At 42.4% G+C, this 25,235-nt stretch overlaps 1 protein-coding gene across 2 annotated transcripts in view; it reads right to left on the bottom strand.

Moving 5' to 3' along the window:
* sfswap (splicing factor SWAP) overlaps window positions 1-25,235 on the bottom strand; it is a 401,543-nt gene that overhangs the window by 267,690 nt on the left and 108,618 nt on the right. For both annotated transcript variants that reach the window (XM_060935514.1, XM_060935515.1), the window contains exons 8-10: window positions 12,160-12,451; window positions 6,777-6,941; window positions 2,797-2,890 (exon numbers count right to left, since the gene is read on the bottom strand). In XM_060935514.1, coding sequence (XP_060791497.1) covers window positions 2,797-2,890; window positions 6,777-6,941; window positions 12,160-12,451 — 551 coding nt within the window. The remainder of the gene's footprint in view (window positions 1-2,796; window positions 2,891-6,776; window positions 6,942-12,159; window positions 12,452-25,235) is intronic.

Here is a 25,235-nt window from a genome sequence, read left to right as displayed (position 1 = left end):
CTTGGCGCACCTGAATGAACCATTTCTCAGCTGTTTACTCGAGATCATGAAATAATTGTTTTGTTTTCTCGAGATCTCGAATTAGTTGTGTTGTTTTCTCGAGATCCTGAATTAATTATGTCGTTATCTCGGGATAACAAGGTGAATAAAAAAAGGATTATATGAAGGGCCTCTCTCGGCTTCCGTAGAAAAGAGAAGCAGATAGAGGTAGTATAAAATGTTCATAAAAGTTTATATCAAGCAAAAGCCTGTTTGTTATTAACTTTTATTTTTAATAAAAGAAATATTTTAATTAACAGCCTATTATGTTTTACTCCAACCTGTACAGATGTGGGTGAATGAATACTGTTGGTTATTAAGAAATGTTTTTTTTATTTAACAAAAGGAATATTCAAGTTGATGAGGCATAGAAAAATGAAATGTTGAAGTTTTTGTTAACCAAAAAAAACAAAACACATTGTGGGAAAATCCAAATCATGAACCCAATATCGTGAATTCGACGAATCGCTCCATGACCATCTTGCAATGCGACAAGTAGCAAGCTGAACAGAAAATGGACGTCCCAGACTATTGCAGGAAACTACTTCGGGCACGATGATAAAGTTTTCGATAAGAAATTTCTTGGCACGTCAAACCCAAGTGATTGTTTCTTTGGATTATACCTCCGGTTCACGATCTTCACTGCCTCTACATTTTTCCATCATTTCTGCTTTTTTTTCTTGCTTACATACACATTAATGCAGAAACAAACACGACCGTAGCCAGTTGCTCCATCCCATGATAAACAGATCTCGTGTTTATTTTCACAAAAAAAAAGCAGAAGTCGGGGATTAGACACGCTCCGTCTTCGATCTCTCCAGGTGAAAGAAAGATCGTATAGTGTGCAAGTCTCGCCTGCAATTTAGGGCTGCACGATTATGGAAAAAATGATAATCACGATTATCTTGATCAAAATTGTAATCACGATTATTAATCACGATTATTCTTGATGTTAGGGAAATCACTTAAATTTTACTTCACTATATTCAAACAAACAATATGAACAGCTTTCAGTGCAGAATGAAATTTAAAAGAGAAATTCTGATTTCCAAATGACAAATAAATGAAATTTATCCAAGAAATTACCAAAGGATGAAGGAACTGAAAACTCAATTGCAACAATTACATAGCATTATACTGAGGCCTACAAGTTTTTAGCTAGAAAGACCAGCCCATCAACATGCTCTGGCTTTAAACATGAGCGAAGGCAGGTCACAGCATCGCCTCCAGTGCTAAATACGCTCAATCTGTTACCTACTCTCACGCTATCACCCCTTGAAGAAGATACCGCCAGTGTTGCCAGACAGTGCTGACGTTTTCCAGCCCAAAATATGTTCAAATCCGCCAAAATGCACTTAAAACCGCCCAATCTGGCAACACTGGATACCGCTGCACTGAAGCTCTGCACACTTGGCTTGCTTGCTTATTTAGGCGGAGTAATGAAACCTTACATGCGTCGGTTCGCCCCCTAATGGTTTGGCGGAGTACTGGTCAAAAAGTGCTTGATCAGATATGCAGCAGAGCTCGCATTTTAAATGGAAATAAATCGCGATTTTCATTTAATTTAGTGCTGTCAAGCGATTAAAATATTTAATCGCGATTAATGTCGCGACTGTCATAGTTAACTCACAATTTAATCGCACATTTTTGTCACATGAAAAACCATTGTAATTCTCTTATCAGCATAAAAAAGTGAATGGGCTTGCTCACCGTTCGAACTGCGGGGGTACTCAGGGGATCCGAGATCCCCTGAAACAGACATGAGATCCTTTGAAAACATGATTTGGGAAATGTTGGGGGGTCTCTAAAATATTGGCAAAATGATGCTTATTGACATAGCAATCGTGTGTAACGGGAAGCATTTGCATATCCGAAGTGAGCGCGCGATGGAGAGCCGCGCTCTGAGACAAGCGCAAGCACCCCCCAAGGGAAAAAAGGGACCCCCCGAAAATATCAGCATAGTTCGAACACTGGTTGTACCAATGTTTTTTTTTTTTTTTTTATTGCAGAGCATAACACGTCTTGTCACAGCCACTGCAAAGTGGGGCTGGAGCCGCCGATGGGAAAACGAAACCTAAAGCCGAGCACCGTGGCTCTTCGGGGGAGGGCAGAGGACTCTGGCTGTGCGGGGCGTGGCATCATGTCACAGAGCGTTAATCTCGCGATAAAAAAATTATCGCCGTTAAAATTGAGTCAAGTTTTTGACAGCACTAATTTAATTTAATCGTGACAGCCAAAATCGCGATTTTCGATTAATTGTGCAGCCCTACTGCAATTGCTCGCGTAAAGCGCTGTGAACGCACCACGACGGTCACAAAACAACAGAAAAACAGCAGTACAGTGTTTGAGATTTGAAATTAAGCAGTGTCCGCCAGGCATGACAGAATGCAGATTTGGGTGCCTAATGAGCAAGCCAGAGGCGACACTGGCGCAAAAAAAAAAAAAAAAAAAAAACCTCGATAATGATGAGGATGAAGAAGAAACCTTTCGAGAAAACATTCAAAAAGAAAAGAAATGGATAGTGGAAATAGAAATCATTCCTCTTCTACAACCGCATCCCGCAAAGCAAACAAAACACTAAATATGCTGAAAGGCTGTTTGATGAAAGTGGCTTGTATTTTCACGAAAGTGTGCAAAAATAAACGATCATACAGTACCTGACAGACAAATCCTATCAACGTGCAATCCTGAATTGATAAAAACAAAAACCGACCACACCGAAAAGAGGCACGAGGAAGAAACGAAGAGTAAAGATACCTGAGGCAGGTTTGAGGCTTCTTTCTGAATGAAGTAGTGCTTCTTGAATTCATAGTAAGTGTTGTACTGGTGCCAAGACTGCAGGAAGTCAAACCTTTGGACACACACCAAACACACGGTTATTAATTTTTTATTACGATAGCACATGGCTGTTGATGAATTTTGTATAGAGGCAACTCTGAAGGAAGTGCAAACTGCAAGGCTTATATTAGCATACGCTTTTTATATTAGCGTACACTGGGACTTGTACGGAATAAATATTAAAACATGCCATCATTGATCGATTTAATAGAATTTCTGCTTCGGAAAAAGTCTCTAACGCAGAGATGCCAACCTTTTGTGAAATCAACGTGTAGTGACACATGCATACGAGCGGAGTGCCCGCAGGGCGCGTAGCGAGTCCAATCCAGCTGGGAAAAAATTTTGGAAATTGGTGCTTTTTTAGGGCCTTTCTGAGTGAATACAGGTGACTAAAACGAACTGGGACATGTTGGTTTTGGGGTGAGAAAATTGTTGATTTTGGGTTTTTTTTCTTCCAATTATCTAAAAAATAAAACCAAACCACAATCACTCATGATTTTCTCACCACATTCACACAAAGTAAAGACTTCTCTGGTAATTTGTATACAATCAACTTTCAAACAGTGAAGATTATTTTCTTAACTTTACTACACAAATGCAGATTACATACCATCAATATTTATAGATAACATGCTGGAACACTCAATTAGCAAATACTCAAATACAACCCCGATTCCAAAAAAGTTGGGACAAAGTACAAATTGTAAATAAAAACGGAATGCAATGATGTGGAAGTTTCAAAATTCCATATTTTATTCAGAATAGAACATAGATGACATATCAAACGTTTAAACTGAGAAAATGTATCATTTAAAGAGAAAAATTAGGGGATTTTAAATTTCATGACAACAACACATCTCAAAAAAGTTGGGACAAGGCCATGTTTACCACTGTGAGACATCCCCTTTTCTCTTTACAACAGTCTGTAAACGTCTGGGGACTGAGGAGACAAGTTGCTCAGGTTTAGGGATAGGAATGTTAACCCATTCTTGTCTAATGTAGGATTCTAGTTGCTCAACTGTCTTAGGTCTTTTTTGTCGTATCTTCCGTTTTATGATGCGCCAAATGTTTTCTATGGGTGAAAGATCTGGACTGCAGGCTGGCCAGTTCAGTACCCGGACCCTTCTTCTACACAGCCATGATGCTGTAATTGATGCAGTATGTGGTTTGGCATTGTCATGTTGGAAAATGCAAGGTCTTCCCTGAAAGAGACGTCGTCTGGATGGGAGCATATGTTGCTCTAGAACCTGGATATACCTTTCAGCATTGATGGTGTCTTTCCAGATGTGTAAGCTGCCCATGCCACACGCACTAATGCAACCCCATACCATCAGAGATGCAGGCTTCTGAACTGAGCGCTGATAACAACTCGGGTCGTCCTTCTCCTCTTTAGTCCGAATGACACGGCGTCCCTGATTTCCATAAAGAACTTCAAATTTTGATTCGTCTGACCACAGAACAGTTTTCCACTTTGCCACAGTCCATTTTAAATGAGCCTTGGCCCAGAGAAGACGTCTGCGCTTCTGGATCATGTTTAGATACGGCTTCTTCTTTGAACTATAGAGTTTTAGCTGGCAACGGCGGATGGCACGGTGAATTGTGTTCACAGATAATGTTCTCTGGAAATATTCCTGAGCCCATTTTGTGATTTCCAATACAGAAGCATGCCTGTATGTGATGCAGTGCCGTCTAAGGGCCCGAAGATCACGGGCACCCAGTATGGTTTTCCGGCCTTGACCCTTACGCACAGAGATTCTTCCAGATTCTCTGAATCTTTTGATGATATTATGCACTGTAGATGATGATATGTTCAAACTCTTTGCAGTTTTACACTGTCGAACTCCTTTCTGATATTGCTCCACTATTTGTCGGCGCAGAATTAGGGGGATTGGTGATCCTCTTCCCATCTTTACTTCTGAGAGCCGCTGCCACTCCAAGATGCTCTTTTTATACCCAGTCATGTTAATGACCTATTGCCAATTGACCTAATGAGTTGCAGTTTGGTCCTCCAGCTGTTCCTTTTTTGTACCTTTAACTTTTCCAGCCTCTTATTGCCCCTGTCCCAACTTTTTTGAGATGTGTTGCTGTCATGAAATTTCAAATGAGCCAATATTTGGCATGAAATTTCAAAATGTCTCACTTTCGACATTTGATATGTCGTCTATGTTCTATTGTGAATACAATATCAGTTTTTGAGATTTGTAAATTATTGCATTCTGTTTTTATTTACAATTTGTACTTTGTCCCAACTTTTTTGGAATCGGGGTTGTAGTTTACGAAACAAATGCAGATTACATGCCATCAATATTTATAGAGAACATTCTGGAACACTCAATTAGCAATACTCAAATAGTTGTACTGGAACATGTCCATTTCCTTTTTATTCCCATGATTAATGTCAAGTCACTTTGATTACTTTTAATTTTTATCAACTTCCTTTCACTTTTAATCTCATTAATATCAAGTCAGATTACTGATTCAGTTCTGATTGATTTACTTCAGAAGACGACCGTTTCAGTTCCGACTGTTTCGTTTCTTTTCGCGAATATACCGTGAAATGTTCATTGCATATTCGGAACATGGTGTTTTGGGCGGATAACAACCCTGATTTCATGTTTTGAGCGATAGTTTGTGAGGTTACAACACCCCGACGGCCCCTCAATACCGACTAGTGACACGAGCTGCTCGACATTCCATCGCGGCATCGATAATTAATTCGTGCATGCGCAGAACGCTTGTCGACAAAGATGGCGGCGCCCATCGAAGCAAACTTTGACCATAAATACGGTCAAAACATTGAATTATCAAGCGATAATTGGCCTCAAATGTACCGAACACCTAGTCTGGTTAACACCAGACCATATCACAAGTGAAATATGGTCTGGAATCCGCCTATTGAATTTCTCGTCGGGGAGGTGTGGTTTACGATCGTCAACGGCCGTTTATTGGACGTTGCGAATGTCTATCATTTGGCGTATACGTAGCCCATGGCCAATCATGGCAGTTGTACCCGGTGACGTAGTTAGAGCGACGAAAACGAAGAGGCGAAGAAGAGAAGGCAAAACAAAAATAGACTAACGCCAAACGCTGTTCTTTTTTTAAAACAAACTTTCGCTCTAAACTATTCAGAACAGTGTCTAAAGCTTGATCGAAAGTTTGGTTCGTATCGCTCGCCGCCATGTTAAATGTGATCCGTAAACAGTCCCAAATAAACTACAAGCTTCCGTTTGTCGAGTAGTACGCGTCACCGTCTTTCCACCCCTCCCCACTCTCTGATTGGCTCCCTAACTCAGGCGAGCCTTTAGACCATAGTTTCCATGCTGTCTTTTCAGATTGGAACGATTGTGCAAAGCAGCATGGGATTTCCCAGGCTACCGAACACCAGCAAAATATCGTGAACCCTTATAGATCCACGCGTTTCGAACCGCATCCATGCTAAAATCGTATGAATCCCATATAAACTGAACAGACGGTCGTAGCCTCGTAGTGCTACTGTCAAAAACGTAGTGACTACGCACGAATCGTAGTGATTGGCATCTCTGCTAATGCCAGCGAGTCAGGGAGAAAACTGTAACCGAGTTCTCCACCACAACAACAGGAACTAACTTGCATCACTCACAAATGTATCTATAAACGGATAAAAAGTACTTTTTTTTTTTTTTTTAAATAGAATTGTAACTGTTGCCAACTTTGTTATATAACAAGAATAAACTATTGGAAGTTCGGTTCAGGAAGTGCATCAGGTTGCATCACATTATCCTGCCTCTAACAGGACGCACTTGTGTGTGTTACTCCTTATTACACATAATAATCAAAGTGAGGGGTTTTGTGTTTTTGTTTTTTTTTTAAGGAGGAAAAAAAAGAAGTCATGGCTAGAGGGACAGGTTGAAGATTCTTACCGTGGGTCATTTTTAGCACGCACGCTGCTCTCAAACTTCACTCCGTTTCTGGCTACATATTCAGCCAGCTTATCTATGACAGGCTGGATGTCTGGCGGCGGAGGGATGATCGCTGTAGCTGAAGAAGAAGAAGGCTGGCTAACGCTCGCTTGAGGGGTGGAAGAGCTGAATAACAGACAGAGAGAGAGAGAGAGAGGAGGGAATGTTTGGATTGCTCGCAAATTTGAGCATCTCCAAAACCCCCTCATTCATTATTAAGGACTTTGATGCAAATATTTAGAACAGGGTGCAACACGAAAACTATGTGAGCTTCTGGCACGAAACAATGCCAGGTCACAGCAGGAGGTGGATTATTTGATGTATCGTTCCATTCAAGTGAGGATCCTTGAATAAGCACTGGTTAGTTGTCATGGCAACCTTGAGGACTGGAGATATGAGGGGACGATATTGAGAGGCAGCACCGTCGATCCGAATACTGCGCACAGACGTGAAGTCAAAAAAATTGCAAAATTAAAAAACAACAAGTGTTGCCAGGCAAAACAAACCTCACCTGGCAGCACTTATCTTATACCTACGGTGGCATGCAAAAGTTTGGGCACCCTTCCTGAAAACATCTGTTACTGTGAATAGTTAAGTGAGCAGAAGATGAACTGATCACCAAAAGGCATGAAGGTAAAGACGAGGCATTTCTTTTCAGCGTTTTCTGAAAGATTTGTGTATTATTTTTTTGTTTTGTACAATTGGAGAGTGAAAAAAGAAAAGGAACACCGTGCGAAAGTTTGGGCACCCCAATACACTTGAGTTCTCAGGTAACTTTTACCAAGGTTCCAGACCTTAATTAGTCAGATGATGCAGATTTCAAAGCTGACTCCTCAAACTTGTCCCTAAAATCAACAGCCATGGGCTCCTCTAAGCAACTCCCTCGCATTCTGAATAATAAAATAATTGATGCTCACAAAGCAGGAGAAGGCTACAAGAACGTAGCAAAGTGTTTTCAGGGAGCTGTTTCTTCAGATCGTAATGTTATTAAGAAATGGCAGTTAACAGAAACAGTGGAGATCAAGGTGAGGTCTGGAAGATGAAGAAAACTTTCTGAAAGAACTGCTCGTTGGATTGCTAGAAAGGCAAATAAAAACCCCTGTTTGACTGCAAAAGACCTTCAGAAAGATTTAGCAGACCCTGGAGTGGTGGTGCTCTGTTCTACTATGCAGCGACACCTGAACAAATATGACCTTCATGGAAGAGTCATCAGAAGAAAACCTTTCCTGCGTCCTAGCCACAAAATTCAGCGTCTGAAGTTTGCAAATGAGCATCTAAATAAGCCTGATGCATTTTGGAAACAAGTCCTGTGGACTGATGAAATCAAAATAGAACTTTTTGGCCACAATGTGCAAAGGTATGTTTGGAGAAAAAAGGGTGCCAAATTCCAGGAAAAGAACACCTCTCCGACTCTGAAGCATGGGTGTGGATCGATCATGCTTTGGGGTTGTGTTGCAGCCAGTGGCACAGGGCACATTTCATTGGTCGAGGGAAGCATGGATTCGAATAAATACCAGCAAACTCTGGAAGCAAACATCACACCATCTGTAAAAAAGTTGAAGTTAAAAAGAGGACGGGTCCTACAATAAGACGATGATCCAAAACACACCTCAAAATCTACAATGGAATACCTCAAGAGGCCCAAGCTGAAGGTTTTGCCCTGGCCCTCACAGTCCCCTGACCTAAACATCATTGAAAATCTGTGGCTAGATCTCAGAAGAGCAGTGCATGCAAGACAGCCCAGGAAACTTGTAGAACTGAAGCCTTTTGAAAGGACGAATGTGTGAAAATCCCCCAGGTAAGAACTGAAAGATTATTAGCTGGCTACAAAAAGTCTTTACAAGCTGTGATACTTGCCAAAGGGGGTGCTACTGGGTACTATCCATGCAGGGTGCCCAAACTTTTGCTTAGGGCCCTTTTCCTTTGAAAATGTAAAAGATGAAAATAAAATAAAAAAATTTGTTTTTGCTTAAAATATAAAGGGAATGAGTCGTCTTTAACTTTATGCCTTTTGGAGATCGTTTCATCTTCGACTTGCTTAACTGGTCACAGTAACAGCAATTTTGACCAGGGGCGCACAAACTTTTGCATACCACTGTATATGTTGATGATGGTAATATTTCTCAATCATCAGTTGTCAGGTTACAGTCCTATGAGAATCCATGACCTTGAGCTTGACATTTCAAAGTCATTCAAGGTCAAGGTGCCAAATCAAAGCCCATATCGCACTTCCTATAAGTTGATTAATGGTAAATATCTGTCTGCCATCAACCGTTTTCAAATTACAGCCGTCTGAAAAATCCGTGACCTTGAGTTTGACCTTTCAAGGTCACGGTGCCAAATGAAAGGCCATATGCGAGATATGCTCATAATAGTAAACATCTGTCTATCGGGAACCGCTTTTGAGTTATAATGGAAAAAATGTTATTTTGCCCGAAAGGCTGACCTTTCCAGTGACCTTGACCCGATTACCCCCAAATCTAATCAGGTAATCTACGGACCATTGCCCAACTACGCTGAAAATTTGAAGTCAAATCGGTGCAACCTTCTAGACGCTAGATTGTTAACAGACAGACACACAAACAAACCACACTGATTACAATACCTCGCCCCGTCGCAGGCAAGGTAATAATAATAATAATAATGGCAACACCAGAGTGTCAGCGACGCAGTAGCTCACACAACTGTACCATGAGAAACAGACTCATTTATAATTAGCCAAGTCGTTCTTCATGAGAACAATTACCCCTTTTCCACCAAATCAGTTCCAGGGCTGGTTCGGGGCCGGTGCTGGTGCTGGTTCACAACTCGTTCAACTTGCGAGCCAGCTGAGAACCAGTTTGCTTTTCCATAGCTCGCGGTGCTAAGGGAAGCCACGTCATTACGTCGCTGTATACGTCAGTTACGTCGCTACGTTTGCATAAACCTTGGCGCGAATATTGTAGCAAAAACAACACGGAAGAAGCAGCAGCAGCAGCAACAACAATAATAATAATAATGGATGACTTCGCGTTTGTACAGCTGCTGCTTCTCGTCGCTTAAAAATGGCGACCTTTCGCGGTCTTGTTATTGTTGTTGGTCTTAACAACTCCGCCCCCCCGCTGACGTAAGCGGTTCTTTCCTCTGGCCCAGCAGAGAGTTGGTGCTAGCCTGGAACCGGTTTTTCTGGCCCCAGAGCCAGTTCTTTGTCAGTGGAAACAGAAAACCCGGTTCCAAACTAAGCACTGGCCCCGAACCAGCCCTGGAACTGCTTTGGTGGAAAAGGGGCAAATTAGATCTTCCCAACAAAACAATCAGAATCAAAATCCACTGAAAACTCAAGGAGGAGTAGCGATTTTTGTGAATTGTGGACAGATGGACGTGTGATAATCGCCAACTTGGTCATGCTTTTGAACAGAGACAGGAAGAGTCTGTCCACCACTGGTGGACACCGCTCAATGTCCACCATTGAGAACATACCCAAGCTTTATGGCTGAATCGTTATCGTTTCCCAAAAGCTTCCTACCATTAGAAAGGTTTACTGCGGAACGAGAAACAGCTTTCCTCAATCGGCACGCCAAGTTACCAACATGGTCAAACTTCAAAACTGTAAAAATCACTTAAAGCTGTCAGATGATGGAGAAGCGTGCTGTTCCGTGGTGTGGTGGGAGCTTAAAACCACCAGGACGTGCGAACTCCCTGTGCGTCCAAGATGCAAGACGGTCACTTCTAGCTGTTAATCATCTCAACAACTACACCACCCATCCAATAGCACGTTTATCTCAGAACTTGCTTCACTAATTTGGGTGTGGTCGGGTTCAAAAAAAAAAAAAATTCCTATGCCAGGTCTGGAAGTGGCACAACAGTAAAAGCTTTCACCCAGTCAACGCAAGCTCGGATCCTGATAATGCCACAGTATCCATGGCCAGGAGTCCAAGGGGGAAACGTTAGCTGGGTTCTCTGGGTGGAAAGGTTGGCATACTTACTTTCTCCTGTCATTTAGGCCGAATCCCATTTCACCCCTTGGACCAACCCCTTGGCCCTTCCCCTCCATTTTGCGCGTTCACGTGAAGGGGTAGGGGTATCCCAATCCCAGTTAACGCGGAGGGGGAGGGGAAGGGGTAGGGCTTCTGTACCCCTCCAAACGGAGATTTTCCTGGAGCTGACTCCGAACAAAGGGGTTTGAGTGATTTCCCACAATGCCATGCGGATTTCAGCGAGATTTCATGCGGATTTCAGAAAGATGGCGGTTCCCGCGGCGAAAGATTGTCATAAATGTATTTTCTCCATTATTTACGTGTTTTAAGTTGTTATCCAGAGGAAACACGCCGCTTGATTCGCTTTCGAGCTGAGAATGAGCAGCGATTTCTGAAATCCAAGCTGCTGCTAAAAAGCTTTGGGAGTGAGTATTGTTTTCGGTTGCTTGACTGCGTACGTTTTGTTCTGTTATTCTCGCTTTTATTGTTTACATGAGTGTTCTGACATCTCATTCTGTCGGATGTGGTGCACGAAGCGCCAAAGATATCCCATTCAGTGGTGTTAGTTAACAAATCACACCCTGCCAGCAAAGATTTCTGGTTCTGCCTCTGGCTCTGACTGTAGCGGCTGGTCGCAGCCAATGACGCATTTGGTCGCGTTTTGCTAACGTAAACGCTGACGGAGGTACGCGATGACGTATGCGATCGTTGAAGGGCTATCCCAATACGTAGGGGTTGAATTTCAAGCTCTATCCCTTGTAGCTCAGTTTCAAGGGGAAGGGCCAAGGGGAAGGGCCAAGGGGAAGGGGGAGGGGTAGAAATTAGAATTGGGATTGGGCCTTAGAGTAGCCAATCGGAGGTATCCGAGCGCTCATGTATGCAGAAGAGGGCAGACAGCCCTGTGGCTGTATGAAAACCATGAGTCATGGGCGGGAATTAGCAAATAATCAAATGCCGGCGAACGGATGGCGTTTTGGAATTATTTGGAGATGTAAAAGTATCAGGAGAAACAACTTTGGTCAAAAGCGGTCGTGTTCCAGAACACACGTCGTCGTTACATTAATGGAACTTAGCAGATGCTCTTATCCAGAGCAACCTGGGGAGCAGTTTGAGGGTTCGATGCCTTGCTCAAGGGCACTTCAGCCAATCCTGCTGGTACAGGGAATCGAACCGGCGACCTTTTGGTCCCAACGCTGCTTCTCTAACCTTTTGGCCATGGCTTCCCCATACATGTCTTGGCATCCAACAGGTTTTTATCATCATAGTACAATAACCACTTAAGACATCGTTTACTTGATGTCCTGCTTCAGATAAAAGCAAAAATCCAGAAGCAGCATGTGATGTTTCACCAGAAGACTGAAGTATTCACAGGTGTCAGGTACACATACCTCGTGGTGTAGAAAGCAGATGGTGTAGCGTGAGATACGGGAGCAGACGCTGGGGGTAGAGCAGCGGCAGCGGCGGCGGCAGCTGTTGGAGCTGATTGGTCTGTAAGAGTAGAGTCAGGAGGAGGTGTCGTGCCTGGCGGTGGAGGAGCTGGGGACGCAGAGTGAGCGGGTATCATGCCAGCAGGCATCGAGCTGTAATAGGTGCTGGCGTCAATGCCAGGTGGTGGTGGTGCCAGGCAGTATGTCCCATCAGGCAGCATGCAGTACCCATAATACAGCGCTGCCATGTTTGCTGCGAATGTACACCAAACAAGTGAATAAATTAGTTTCAGGACAACACAAAGGAATACAAAACGTTGTATTTCAGGTTTGCCAGCACTTTATGCTGGAAACCTGTGGATCCCACTGCAGTCCTGCTGACTCAGTACGTGGACGAGATCGCTTATCTGAATCTGACTGGTCAAAACGTGTTGAACAATTTTCTAAACAACATGGATGTGGATGTGTTATTAGTTCGGCTGCAATTCAAACGGCAGGTTTATATTACGTGCTCGTTCGAATACGTTACCGCTTCTTTCGTAACTGCTATAGTTTGAAGGAAAATGTACAAATCGGTGATACTTCAGTGCTTTGTAATGGTCAAAAGGTTTTCCACCACAGGAAAGTCTCTCTCTTTTTTTTTTTTTTTGGTGAACACGACACACTATGTTTTGTTTTTGAATGAAGAAAAAAAGAGTGGCTGGTGAAGGAACGACTGTTTATAGCTGCTATAATGCAAGACATAATAGGAACTAACTTCTGTATGAATGTAACTATAAAAAAACGACAAGCATTACGTGTTGTTCAATAAATTAAAGGAGAACCGAAGGCAAATTTTTTAATCATCAAAATTCTAATTTTATTAAACATAGGAATGCATTTTTGATCGCTATTTCGTCACTGCTATAGCAAGTTATGAGTGTCTGAAATACGCTATGTAATATATATCAGTCCATATGTCAAAGCAACGGCTGTAAACAAGATTCGTTGAGACCTGTACGAGACATCGTAGGACGGAAGCAAAACGTACAGCGGAAATCAAAGTGACCGACATCTGCCAACGTTGTCAAAAGACACGCGCGCCCGCTTTCGAATGCTGATGTAAAATCAAGCTGGAAGTTTATGGAATCAATTTTGTGCCAAAATGTTCATACAATACTTTTGAAATATCAAACAAAAATGACAAATCAAAATACAAAAAAACAAAAAAAAGTAAATTTTTTTAGACTGGCAAACAAATTATTCGTGTAATCGTGCAAAATATCAGTCTATTACTCTTCAGAAACCTTTTATTTTTGTTCCGCGTCTTTCTCAGTTCTGTTTGGCGTAATTTATTTTGGTTGCAATTCCAGCTTTCTCGTTTGCGCTCCCTGACTTTTTGCTCGCAGTTTTGGCACAAACTTGACGTGTGGGTGGGCTGTCCAGGAATGCATTCCCATTGGCTAACTTGTGTTTGACTGACAGCTACGCTCAGCCATTCCCTACTCGGATTCTGGCGGACTGTTTGACGAGTGACCGATCCATTGACGGTAAACAAGGATCGAGTGGACTTCAGTGACGACTATGATACTGAATTTACACTTTGTTGAATTAATTCAGTATCATAGTCGCCACTGAAGTCCACTCGCTCCTTGCTTACCGTCAATGGATCGGTCACTCGTCAAACAGTCCGCCAGAATCCGAGTAGGGAATGGCTGAGCGTAGCTGTCAGTCAAACACAAGTTAGCCAATGGGAATGCATTCCTGGACAGCCCACCCACACGTCAAGTTTGTGCCGAAACTGCGAGCAAAAAGTCAGGGAGCGCAAACGAGAAAGCTGGAATCGCAACCAAAATAAATTACGTCAAACAGAACTGAGAAAGACGCGGAACAAAAATAAAAGGTTTCTGAAGAGCAATAGACTGATATTTTGCACGATTACACGAATAATTTGTTTGCCAGTCTAAAAAAATTGACTTTTTGTTTGTATTTTGATTTGTCCTTTTTGTTTGATATTTCAAAAGTATTGTATGAACATTTTGGCACAAAATTGATTCCATACAATAGCAATGTCAGCTGAAATCTTGGCACAATTTTAGTGAACGGATTGTAAAGGCAAAAAAAAAAAAATTAAAAATCTCTAGTGCCAATAAATAGCCAAAATATCATGATACTAATTTAAATAATAAGCTCAGCATTTGAACGGCAGCATGAGATAAAATCGTCAGTAGGTCGAGAACTAAACCAGAAGAAAAAAAAAAAAAAAACACACACTGAACCACAATGGTCCAGTACTGATGTTAAAAAGTAGTGATAGATCCTGAATTGCATCTAAGAGCAGTGAGAATCAGGCCCCTGGAGTTTACTCACTCAATCATGCCAGTTTGATTTCGATGCGATTGCAGCCGAGAACAGGTGGAATCAGTCGAACAGCTTTTCGGTTCTGGACATGCCCAAATGCTCCTATACTACATGTCCGATCCCTGTGTTTATTGGAATACGACACCTCTCTCTAAAGCTGGAAATTCAACTGTAATTCACACTTTGGTGTCCAAAGCTGTCATTTTGTCCATTTCCTTTTGATCTGCGAGCCTGAAATGCTCAACAACCCTGCTGTTTGGGAGCATGTTTAACTACTTTTCGGGTGCTGGACTCTGGGGGGATAATCGAGACATGAAGCAGTGACAGCACACACCTCCATCACTGGGGAAACATGCACCATAAAGCCAGATGCTGTCACAGGACAAAGCTCTATCGTGCAAAGAAAAGGTAATCATCCCATTATGGTGTCTCATTTCAACGCTGGCTGGAAAGGGTTTGGGTTCAACAATAGATGTGAGTATCATCAATCATCTGGCAGCCCAGACGAGCTGGACGACTGGTGTGTGTTGATCTGAATAAAGCACTGTTGGTGTTCAAATTTAGATCGCGTTTCCTGGACCATACGGATCAGCTTTTGTCTTTTGGAAAAACACGTGTTGTAATTCTTGGCTATTTACAATTTGTGCAGTTATTAGTTGTGGAGACTGGAGTTTAACAATTTATTGTGTTTTTACAGCAGTTATGGACCTTGTTCTTGATTCTCAGAGTGTATTCAGACCAGGATAGTTCGATAGTTCACTTGCTTTGGTCCGAACCAAATGGTTTTTTTATTTTTTCATTTTGGTGCGGTTCGCTTTCACACTGTACATTTTAGGCCAAGTTTACATTAGACCGTATCTGTCTCGTTTTCTTCGCGGATGCACTGTCCGTTTACATTAAACCGCCGGGAAACGGGAATCCGCCAGCGTCCACGTATTCAATCCAGATCGTGTCAGCTCCGGTGCTGTGTAAACATTGAGGATACGCGGATACGCTGTGCTGAGCTCTAGCTGGCGTCGTCATTGGACAACGTCACTGTGACATCCACCTTCCTGATTCGCTGGCGTTGGTCATGTGACGCGACTGCTGAAAAACGGTGCGGACTTTCGCCTTGTATCTATCACCTTTCATTAAAGAGTATAAAAGTATAAAAATACTGCAAATACTGATGCAAATACTGCCCATTGTGTAGTTATGATTGTCTTTAGGCTTGCCATCCTTCCACTTGTGAGTGGTAAGTGACTTGCGCACAGCGGCTCAGTCCCGAATCACAGCTTGTGCACTTCACTCGCGCGCTATGTGAGCTGCGCAGGGCCGGAGTGCGCACCCTCCAGAGGGCACTCGCTGTTCAGGGCGGAGTGATTTGGAGCGCAGGATGCCTGCGGAGCCGAGCGTATCCGTGTATTGGTGTTGCTGTGTGCACGCAAATCGTGTATTGGTGTTGCTGTGTGCACGCAAATCGTTTTAAAAACGTTAATCTGATGATCCACTGATAAGGTCTAATGTAAACATGGGCTTAGTAAGCGGACCAAAATCTGTCAACAAAGCCACGCGCCCTGAGGTCGTTCAGCTATTGGTCAGAGACGACACGCGCACAAAGCGTTAAGTTCAAAAGTAGTCATGGAGGCTTTCCGTGCTGTTATTCTTTTTAATGTCATCAAAGCTATATGTTTTTTCCAGTTTTTACTGTTTTCACAATTGTGCGATTACTATGCTGTTGTACAAGTAATTTATCAATGACGACTTCAAAGGACAAGGCGGCTACGGAGGATAGCGCTGATGAGCGCACATCATGTTGTGACAGTTCTGGCTCTTCACGCAATAGATGAATTTCTTTTTTGCGTTGCTAGTACCGCCACTTTTTGAAAGAATGTCCCTGATTTTAATGTAGGTCTGACGGAGTTTCTTCACTTTTAGCCGACATTGTTCTGGGGAGCGCGTGAACCCCTTCTTCATTTTCTCACTGAATACAGCAAACACGTCGGCATTTTTGTGTGTTCTCTCCAAAAGCTCAGATATGTGGACATCTGCCCATATATCCACAAGGGTACGCGTTTCTTCCTCAGCCCACGTTTGCCCCCTACTCATTTTTTGTACTCTGTAGTCTAGCCTGCCACTGGTCTGAATGACTGAACGACTGTTGTAAGGTTCCCTTGACAACCGAAACAGTGTTTGCACTTTGCGGTGGAGTGTCAAGACTCTGTTTCCCATAATGCTCGACAAACGACGGAAGCTCCCGAGGTACAAAAAAGCAAAACTGTCGGATTAGGTCCGGTCTGCTTTCACACCTCCAAAAGATCCGCACCAGGGTTCCTTTGGTCCGGACCGAGTCCGACCTTGCAGCTCGGTCTCGGTCCGCTTGTTTGGTCCGGACCAGAGTTCGGTGGTTTGTATTCAGACCAACCCAAAAGGTCCGGACCAAGGGAAATTTGGTTCGTTTGGTCCGGACCAAACAACGTAGGTGTGAATACGCCATAAGACTCCTGTTCTTGGCTATAGGACTGGAACCCAATGTGGTCTTCTGCTGTTGCAGCTGACATGCTTTTCTGTTCACCACGGTCGTAGAGAGTTGCTATGAGGAAGTTATATATATATATATATATATATATATATATATATATATATATATATATATATGAGAGTGATTCCACGCTTATGGGTACTGAAATGGGGACATGAACTTATTTTTAAAAATTCACCTAAAACCATTTCTTTTTTTACCATCAGGTCACAAAACATGTAATCTTTAATGAATGATATGTTAAAAGAGAACTTTAATTTTCTGAGATGTAATAACATATTTATATGCCAAAGTCAGAACGTAACAGAAGTGTTGTGGACATATATATTCTCAATTTTAACAATGTAGAATTACTTTTTGAAACATAGGAAGGTGATGTTTTAGCAAATATAATTAATAAACATGTGTAGTAGAATAAACATACACATTCTTTCAATAAGATTAACATGGTATATAGCTAGATTGTAATTAATTTGTAACAGACGCGAGATGGACAATCGTAACAGAAGTAATGTAACAGACATCATTTTGGAACTCATAGGCTTGACTTTGGCATATAAATATGTTTTTATTACATCTCAGAAAATTAAAGTTCTCTTTTAACATATCATTCATTAAAGATTACATGTTTTGTGACCTGATGGTAAAAAAAGAAATGGTTTTAGGTGAATTTTTAAAAATAAGTTCATGTCCCCATTTCAGTACCCATAAGCGTCGAATCACTCATATATATATATATATATATATATATATATATATATATATATATATATATATATATCCTTCCGGGCAGCTTGAACCAATCTGGCCATTTTCCTCTGACCTCACTTGGGCGTTTGTTTCCACCCACAGAACTGTCGCCCACTCTATGTTTTTGTTTGTTTTGTTTTTCGCGCCATTCTGTGACACGCTAGAAAACCCCAGGAGATCAGCAGTTTCTGAAATACTCAAATCAGTCCATCTGGCTCAAACCAACACCCATGCTGCAGTGAAAGTCACACTTTGAGATCACAAGGTTTCCCATTCTGATCGATGAACATTGTGAACATTAACTGAAGCTCTTGATTTGTATCTGCAGGATTTGATGCACTGTGCTGCTGTCAAGGGATCGGCTGATTAGAGAACTGCAGAAAACGGCGGGCGATCCAAATAAAGTGGCCACCGTTTCATATTTTAGATTCTTCTAAGTATCCAGCGTTTACCCTTGATGATGCTTTGCACGCTATTGGCGTTATCTTAACCAGCTTCATGAGGTCGTCACCTGGAATGCTTTTCAATTAACGTGTGCCTCGTCAAAAGAATTAATGGACGCGTTTCTTGCCTTCTTAAGGAGTTTGTGATCAAACAGGAAACAGTAAACAACCCTATTCCACACCACGACTGTAGTAATCCATATTACATCAAGAACCGCTCAACTAAGTAAAGAGAAATGACATCCATCATTACTTTAAGACATGAAGTGTCTTTTAATTCATAAAAATAAAGAAAAAAAAACAACACTACTGAATTATAAGGGGTGTCCAAACTTTTGACTGGTACTGTACAGTACATACGTCAAAATTCGACAACGCGGGAACTACAGCGCTGTTAATCGAGTCTACTTTACACTATATTTTCTGGCCTATGAATAAAGACAAGTTCGTTGACTTCAAGCAGGCATTCTTCATACATGTTGTAATCTTTGGCTATTTATATACAGTAATATGTCCATTTATTAGTATCCTTACGGTAGGGCTGTGCAATATATCGAATATCCTCGATATAATCGCTGAAAATTCTGTGTGCGATACATAAAATTATTATATCGTAACTATAGAGTATTTTATGGTCATCTTCCGACTTGTGTTTGTTGCGTTTGTTTAAAACCTTTTCCGGTGGTTTTCTCCCTGTCCTTCAGGCAGTAACATGAGAGGCTGCCTAAGGGTTTAAAATAATAATAATAATAATAATAATAATAACAACGTCACGCACTCGCCAACCAATTCCGGGCGACATCTCGGTGCTGAATGGAACTTCCGGGAAGATTTTCTAGTTTCGGTTGTGTTGCCAGATTGGGCGGTTTTAAGTGCGTTTTGGCGGGTTTTGAACATATTTTGGGATGGAAAACGTCAGCAGTATCTGGCAACGCTGCCAGCGGGAAGATTTTCTAGTTTCGGTTTACACCGCTGACTCAGTTCGTGCAATCGCTGGTGTTGCATAGGCTACCGTGTAAGCTCTGTCAATTTCAGCGACAAATTAAAAATGGAAGCGGACGAATTGGGTCCTGAAAGAACTAGTAAGGGGTCAGTCATCTGGCATTTTTTTTTTGGATATCGCGAGGAGGACATGGAACAGCAAATGCACAGTTTGTAAAGTGTGCAAAAAAACCTGTCATCACGAAAGGCAGCAGCACGACAAATATGTTCCATCACCTGAAAACTCACCCGGTACAGTATGAAGAGTCTCTTAAACTCCGAACTACTTGCCTACGAGCTAAACAAATGACCATAGCGGCCTCGTTCTCCAAAGCCCTAGTCTGGCCAGGCAAGCTATCTACAGCTCTTCCAAGCTCCCGAAAAATCAGGAACCAATCAACTTTGAGCATCTCCAACGGCCCTGGGTAGAGGCGTGTTCAAGGCACTGACGTAGTAGAACTGCGACCGGAAGCCATAGATTGTTTACAGAATCTATGCCGGAAGCGCTTCGTTCACGCTTCCGCATCTATTACGCATAGATGCTGTATTGAAAGCATTCAACGGGAAGTTCTCATTGAAAACGGAGCAAAGAGCAGCCCTGGAGGTATTTATTGAAAGGAAGGACGTTTTCGCCTTGCTCCCGACCGGCTTCGGTAAGAGTTTAATCTACCAGTTAGCCCCGTTGCGTCGCATACGTCAGAAGAAAGAGTGATGTGATTGGTTTAAGCGTCGTCACAGCCTTTTCTGGCTTCGACCAGTAGCAAACTGAGGCATTTCAGGGAGGCGGGTCAACCACGGGCTCTGGGAAACGGTTGGGCTTAATATCTTGGCCAGACCAATAGCTCGGAGAGCTTTGAAGTCGCGTTAGCCAGGCTACCAAAGCCCCCCCCAAATAAGAGAAAACGAGTCAGAGATGGAGAGCTATAACGGATGCAATCACTAACTTCATTGCCGAAGACATGATCCCAGTTAGTGTAGTGGAAAAACCAGGCTTCCAAAAATTACTAAACACACTCGATCCCAAATATGAGTTGCCTGGTCGCAGACGTTTTACCGAGAAGGCAATACCGGAATTATACACATCTGAGAGGCAGAGCCAGAAAACATTCAGTTCAAAAGTGTGCAAAGAGAAAAATGTTTTGCAGATCTCTCTCTTCTCTCCCTCAATCTCTCTCTCTCTATTGTGAATGTTCCAGTGGTTCTCAGTAGTCAGGTTAATAGCTTGGAGATCTATTTTTTTAAATAATTTAATGAAAGAGCACTTTTCTTATTTAGGCTAAATGTCTTTCTCAGTGTTGAGCTTGCACTTTATTGGTTTGAGCTCTGAGCAGCTCTGTATTGTGTTGCCCCTTTGTTGCAATTTTCAAGATTGTTTTTGCAGTTTGTGCCACATCCTTGTTGAATAAAAATAATCTTATTTCAATTCAATTGTGATTAATCACCAGCATGAAAATTTTAAATGTGTTGTTGAAAACCACCTGTAAAGTTAACCAAGAATGTTATTTAATCTGCAGGGATTGTAGTGAAAACAGTAAAGAGTAAAAGTTAGATTTCATGGGGTCCTTTAGAGGAGATTTAAATATATCGAGATATATATCGTATATCGTGAAATGGAGAAAATGTATCGGGATATTCATTTTTTCCCCATATCGCACAGCCCTACCTTACAGTAGTCCTGCTACTCCAACTAATTTATTGTGCTACAGGTCAACTTTATCATTATATACCGTACCAGGGTTCTAACTTTTATACGCCTTTTCAGAGTATTGGGCCGATACGCAATGTTTCCTTATTGCTCCGCCAACAATATTGCTGAGACACCTGTAAAAGTTGCCGCTACACGGATTTAAAAAAAAAAAAGACTCGTCAGTCTTGAAAATGTGGTCTTTTGGTTAATTTTCTCTTGTTCTCCCAATGCGGCGGTGACGGCATGCTTCTACATTCGGGCATGCTCTACTCCCCGTCCATGTAAGCGCCCAGTGCACGGCTACCCAAGTAGTTCTGGATGGAGACCGTCACTGATCATACCTCCTTCTTTACGCTGTGTTCATGGTAAAGTGCCACCCGTGTTAAGAGGCGCTTTTGGCCACGACTGTACACGCTCGGAGATGCATTCTAGTGCATTTCCTGGCACTTGCAGGCCTCCCCGAGCGTGTACAGTCATGGCCGAAAGTTTTGGAGATTGACGCAAATTTTGGTTTTCGCAAGGTATGCTGCGTCAGTGTTTTTTAGATCTTTTGGTCAGATGTTTCTACGGTATACTGAAGTACAATTTTTCATAAGTTTCAAAGGCTTTTATCGACAAATACACCAAGTTCATGCAAAGAGTCAGTCTTTACAGTGTTGACCCTTCTTTTTCAAGACTCCTGACAGCGCTCACCTTTTCTTCTCCAGACAGACAATCATTTTTCCAGATGCCCCAAACAGTCTGAAGGGGACTTCATCAGAGAAAATAACTCAACCCCAGTCCTCTGCAGTCTGCAAAAAGTCCTGCAAGAAGTTATTTTCTCTGATGAAGCCCTCTTCAGACTGTTTGGGGCATCTGGAAAAATGATTGTCTGTCTGGAGAAGAAAAGGTAAGTGCTACCATGAGTCCTATGTCATGCCAAAAGTAAAGTATCCGGAGACTATTCATGCGTGGGGTCGCTTCTCATCCCAGGGACTGGGCTCACTTACAATTTTGCCGAAGAACACTTCCGTGAATAAAGAATGGTATCAAAACATCCTCCAAGAGCAACTTCTCCCAACAATCCACGAGCAATTTGGTGATGAACACTGCTTTTTCCAGCATGATGCAGCACCATGTCACAAGGCAAAAGTGATAACTTGGTGGCTCGGGGAACAAAAGAGTGAAATTCTGGCTCCATGGCCAGGAAACTCCCCAGATCTTAATCCCATCGAGAACCTGTGGTCAATCCTCAAAAAGCAGGTGGGCAAACAAAATTGTGATAAACTCCAAGCACGGATTATGCAAGAATGGGTTGCCGTCAGTCAGGATTTGGCCCAGAAGCTGATATCCAGCATGCCAGGGTGAATTGCAGGAGTCTTGAAAAAGAAGGTAAATGTAGAACCCATGAGCTTTCAGGGGTCTAAAGCGGCCCCCGAACCCCCGATGCCACTACGCTGATATTTTGGTCTAGTCAGAACCCTGCTGTACATCAGGTAGAGCATTTTCTGAACTATACGGATTTTTTTTTTTTTGTCATCCACAATACATTCCTTGGACAACAGAACAAAATGGACTTTTTGCCAAGGATGAATTTGCAGACATTTTCGAGCTCTGACAGGAGAATGAAAGGTGCAGTCATATTGCCAACAAGAAAATTCTACCACGCAGCACGCATAAATAAATAAATAGCGCCCTCCACAAGTATTGGCACCCCTCGTTAAGATATGTTCTTAGGTTTCTAATAATTTTTTTTTAAAGAATATAATATAGGACAACAATGCAAAAAAAGAGAAAAATCCAACCTTGAAAATCAAATGCATTTATTCAGTGGGGAAAAAAATCCCACATTAAGAAATAATTATTTATTTTACATGAAATCATGTGTGCCACAATTATTGGCACCCCTGATGTTAATACTTTGTACAACCCCCTTTTGCCAACAAGACAGCACTTAATCTTCTCCTATAACATTTCACAAGATGGGAGAATACAGAGAGAGGGATATTCGACCATTCCTCTGCACAATCTCTCTAAATCATCCAGAGTCCTGGGTTCTCTCCTATGCACGCTCCTCATCAGCTCACCCCACAGGTTTTCAGTTGGGTTGAGGTCTGGGGACTGAGATGGCCATGGGAGGAGCTTGACTTTGTGTCTGGTGAACCATTTTTGTGTAGATTCGGCCACGTTCAGGGTCATTATCTTGCTGAAAGTCCTAGTGACAACCCATCTTCAGCTTTTGGGCAGAGGCCACCAGATTTTGATGTAAAATGTCCTGGTATTTTAAAGAGTTCATGATGCCATGCACCCTGACAAGGTTCCCGGGGCCTTTGGAAGAGAAACAGGCCCACAGCATCACCGATTCTCCCCCATACTTCACAGTGGGCATGAGGTGCTTTTCCGCATACTCATCTTTTGTGATGTATTAGAATGTTTGTTGCCAAAAAGCTCCATCTTGGTCTCATCTGACCAAAGCACACGGTCCCAGTTGAAGTCCCAGTACCGCTTAGCGAACTCCAGACATTTAACGTTTATGCTTGTAAGTGAGAAAAGGCTTTTTCCGTGCATGCCTCCCAAACAGCTTGTTGGCATGTAGATAGCGCCTGATGGTTGTTATGGAGACTTTGTGACCACAAGATGCTACTCTTTGATGCAATTCTCTAACAGTAAACTTTGGAGAACTTTTTACTTCTCTTCCCATCCTCCTCACTGTGCGTGGTGGCAAGATAAACTTGCATCCTCATCCAGGCTTGTTTGCCACTGTTCCAGATGTTTTAAACCTCTTGATGATTCCTCTGACTGTAGATATGGGCCGGTGTAGGCGAGTGGCTATTTTCTTGTAGCCATTGCCTGACTTATGAAGGTCGACACACATCTGCCTTACTTGAATGGCGTGTTCTCTTGTCCTTCCCATGTTGAAGAGTGAATAAGACAAATAGGCCTCTGTGTCGCATCATATTTATACCCCAGGGAAACAGGATGTGATGAATTACTAATTAAAGGTTCCTTGATACTCTGATCAACTTTATAAACTACAGTAGAAATGACAGAAATGCTTCAATTACATTTATTTTCTAGGAATTGTTATGGGTGCCAATAATTGTGGAACAGGTGATTTTATAAAAAATAATTATTTCTTAGTCAGGGATTTTTTTATTTTTTAAGTTTCACTTAAGGGTTACATTTTTCTACAAATCAGGTATTTATCCTCTCATGGATCATCATAGAATCAGAATTCTGATGGCTGCATTGTAGGTGGCTGATAAAAGATGTCTTACGCTACGTTCACACTGCAAGGCTTAATGCTCAATTCCGATTTTTTTGTGAAATCCGATTTTTTTGTGAGGTCGTTCACATTAACAAATATATGCGACTTGTATGTGATCCTCAGTATGAACGAAAAGCAACCTAAAAGTGTTCCGCATGCGCATTGCAGGATACGACGACGTCACACGCAGTGAGCATGGCCAGTGTTTACGGAAGTAAAACCGCCCGGTTGCGGTATGACCCATCCAATCTAGCGTGAATAGCTGCATCCCCCCAAATGGAAATCAGCTCCCTAACCTCTGCGTCCTTCCATTGAGAAGATTCAGAACCTTCACAGCCCGAAGCGTCCCTCGCACTGATGTCATGCGCAGGGGCGCAGATCCGTTTTTTGAACTGGGGGGGACAAAAAACTGGGGGGGGACAAAGCTGCCAGCAAACCAACCCCAACCCCGATATGCCTGTCAAACTTGTTGTTAGTAACCATAGCAACCAAGCTCGAGCTCGCAACCTGTGCAGTCTGCGCAGCTCAACCAACCGAATATCAGTCTTTGTTTTGTTTTATGTGAGTTGTTGCAACTATGTATACACTGCCGTGCACCTCAATAAACCGAATGGTAATTAGTCTTTTGATTTTTCCGTGAGGTTTGCCTTATGCAAAGAAAGACAGCATAGACGTTTTTTCCTCTCTATAAGTGGGGGGGACCGAACGAGGTGAATTTAAATATGACTCGTCCCACCCTCTATCTGCACCCGTGATTATGCGCCATGTTGTTGTAACTTTTTTGAGAGACCCGCCACCTACTTCAGCGCAGAATAGTGACGTTTGTGGCTTGTTGATGACGTGTAAATCGGATGAATGCGACCTGGCAGTTCAGACTGAAGTCGCATATGAAAAGAGCGGATAGGAATCAGAATTAGCACCACATATCCAAACGGCCTGGGTCGGATTTGAAAAAATCGGATCTGTGTCGTTCATATTGTCAATAAAAGATCGGATACAGGTCACATATGGGCGAAAAGATCGGATTTGAGTCACTTCAGCCTGCAGTGTGAACGTAGCCTTAGACAC

Source organism: Neoarius graeffei, chromosome 12, assembly GCF_027579695.1.
Source record: "Neoarius graeffei isolate fNeoGra1 chromosome 12, fNeoGra1.pri, whole genome shotgun sequence".
Classification (NCBI taxonomy): domain Eukaryota; kingdom Metazoa; phylum Chordata; class Actinopteri; order Siluriformes; family Ariidae; genus Neoarius; species Neoarius graeffei.
Note: the sequence above shows the minus strand (reverse complement) of the source record. Positions and strands in the feature narration are given on the sequence as shown.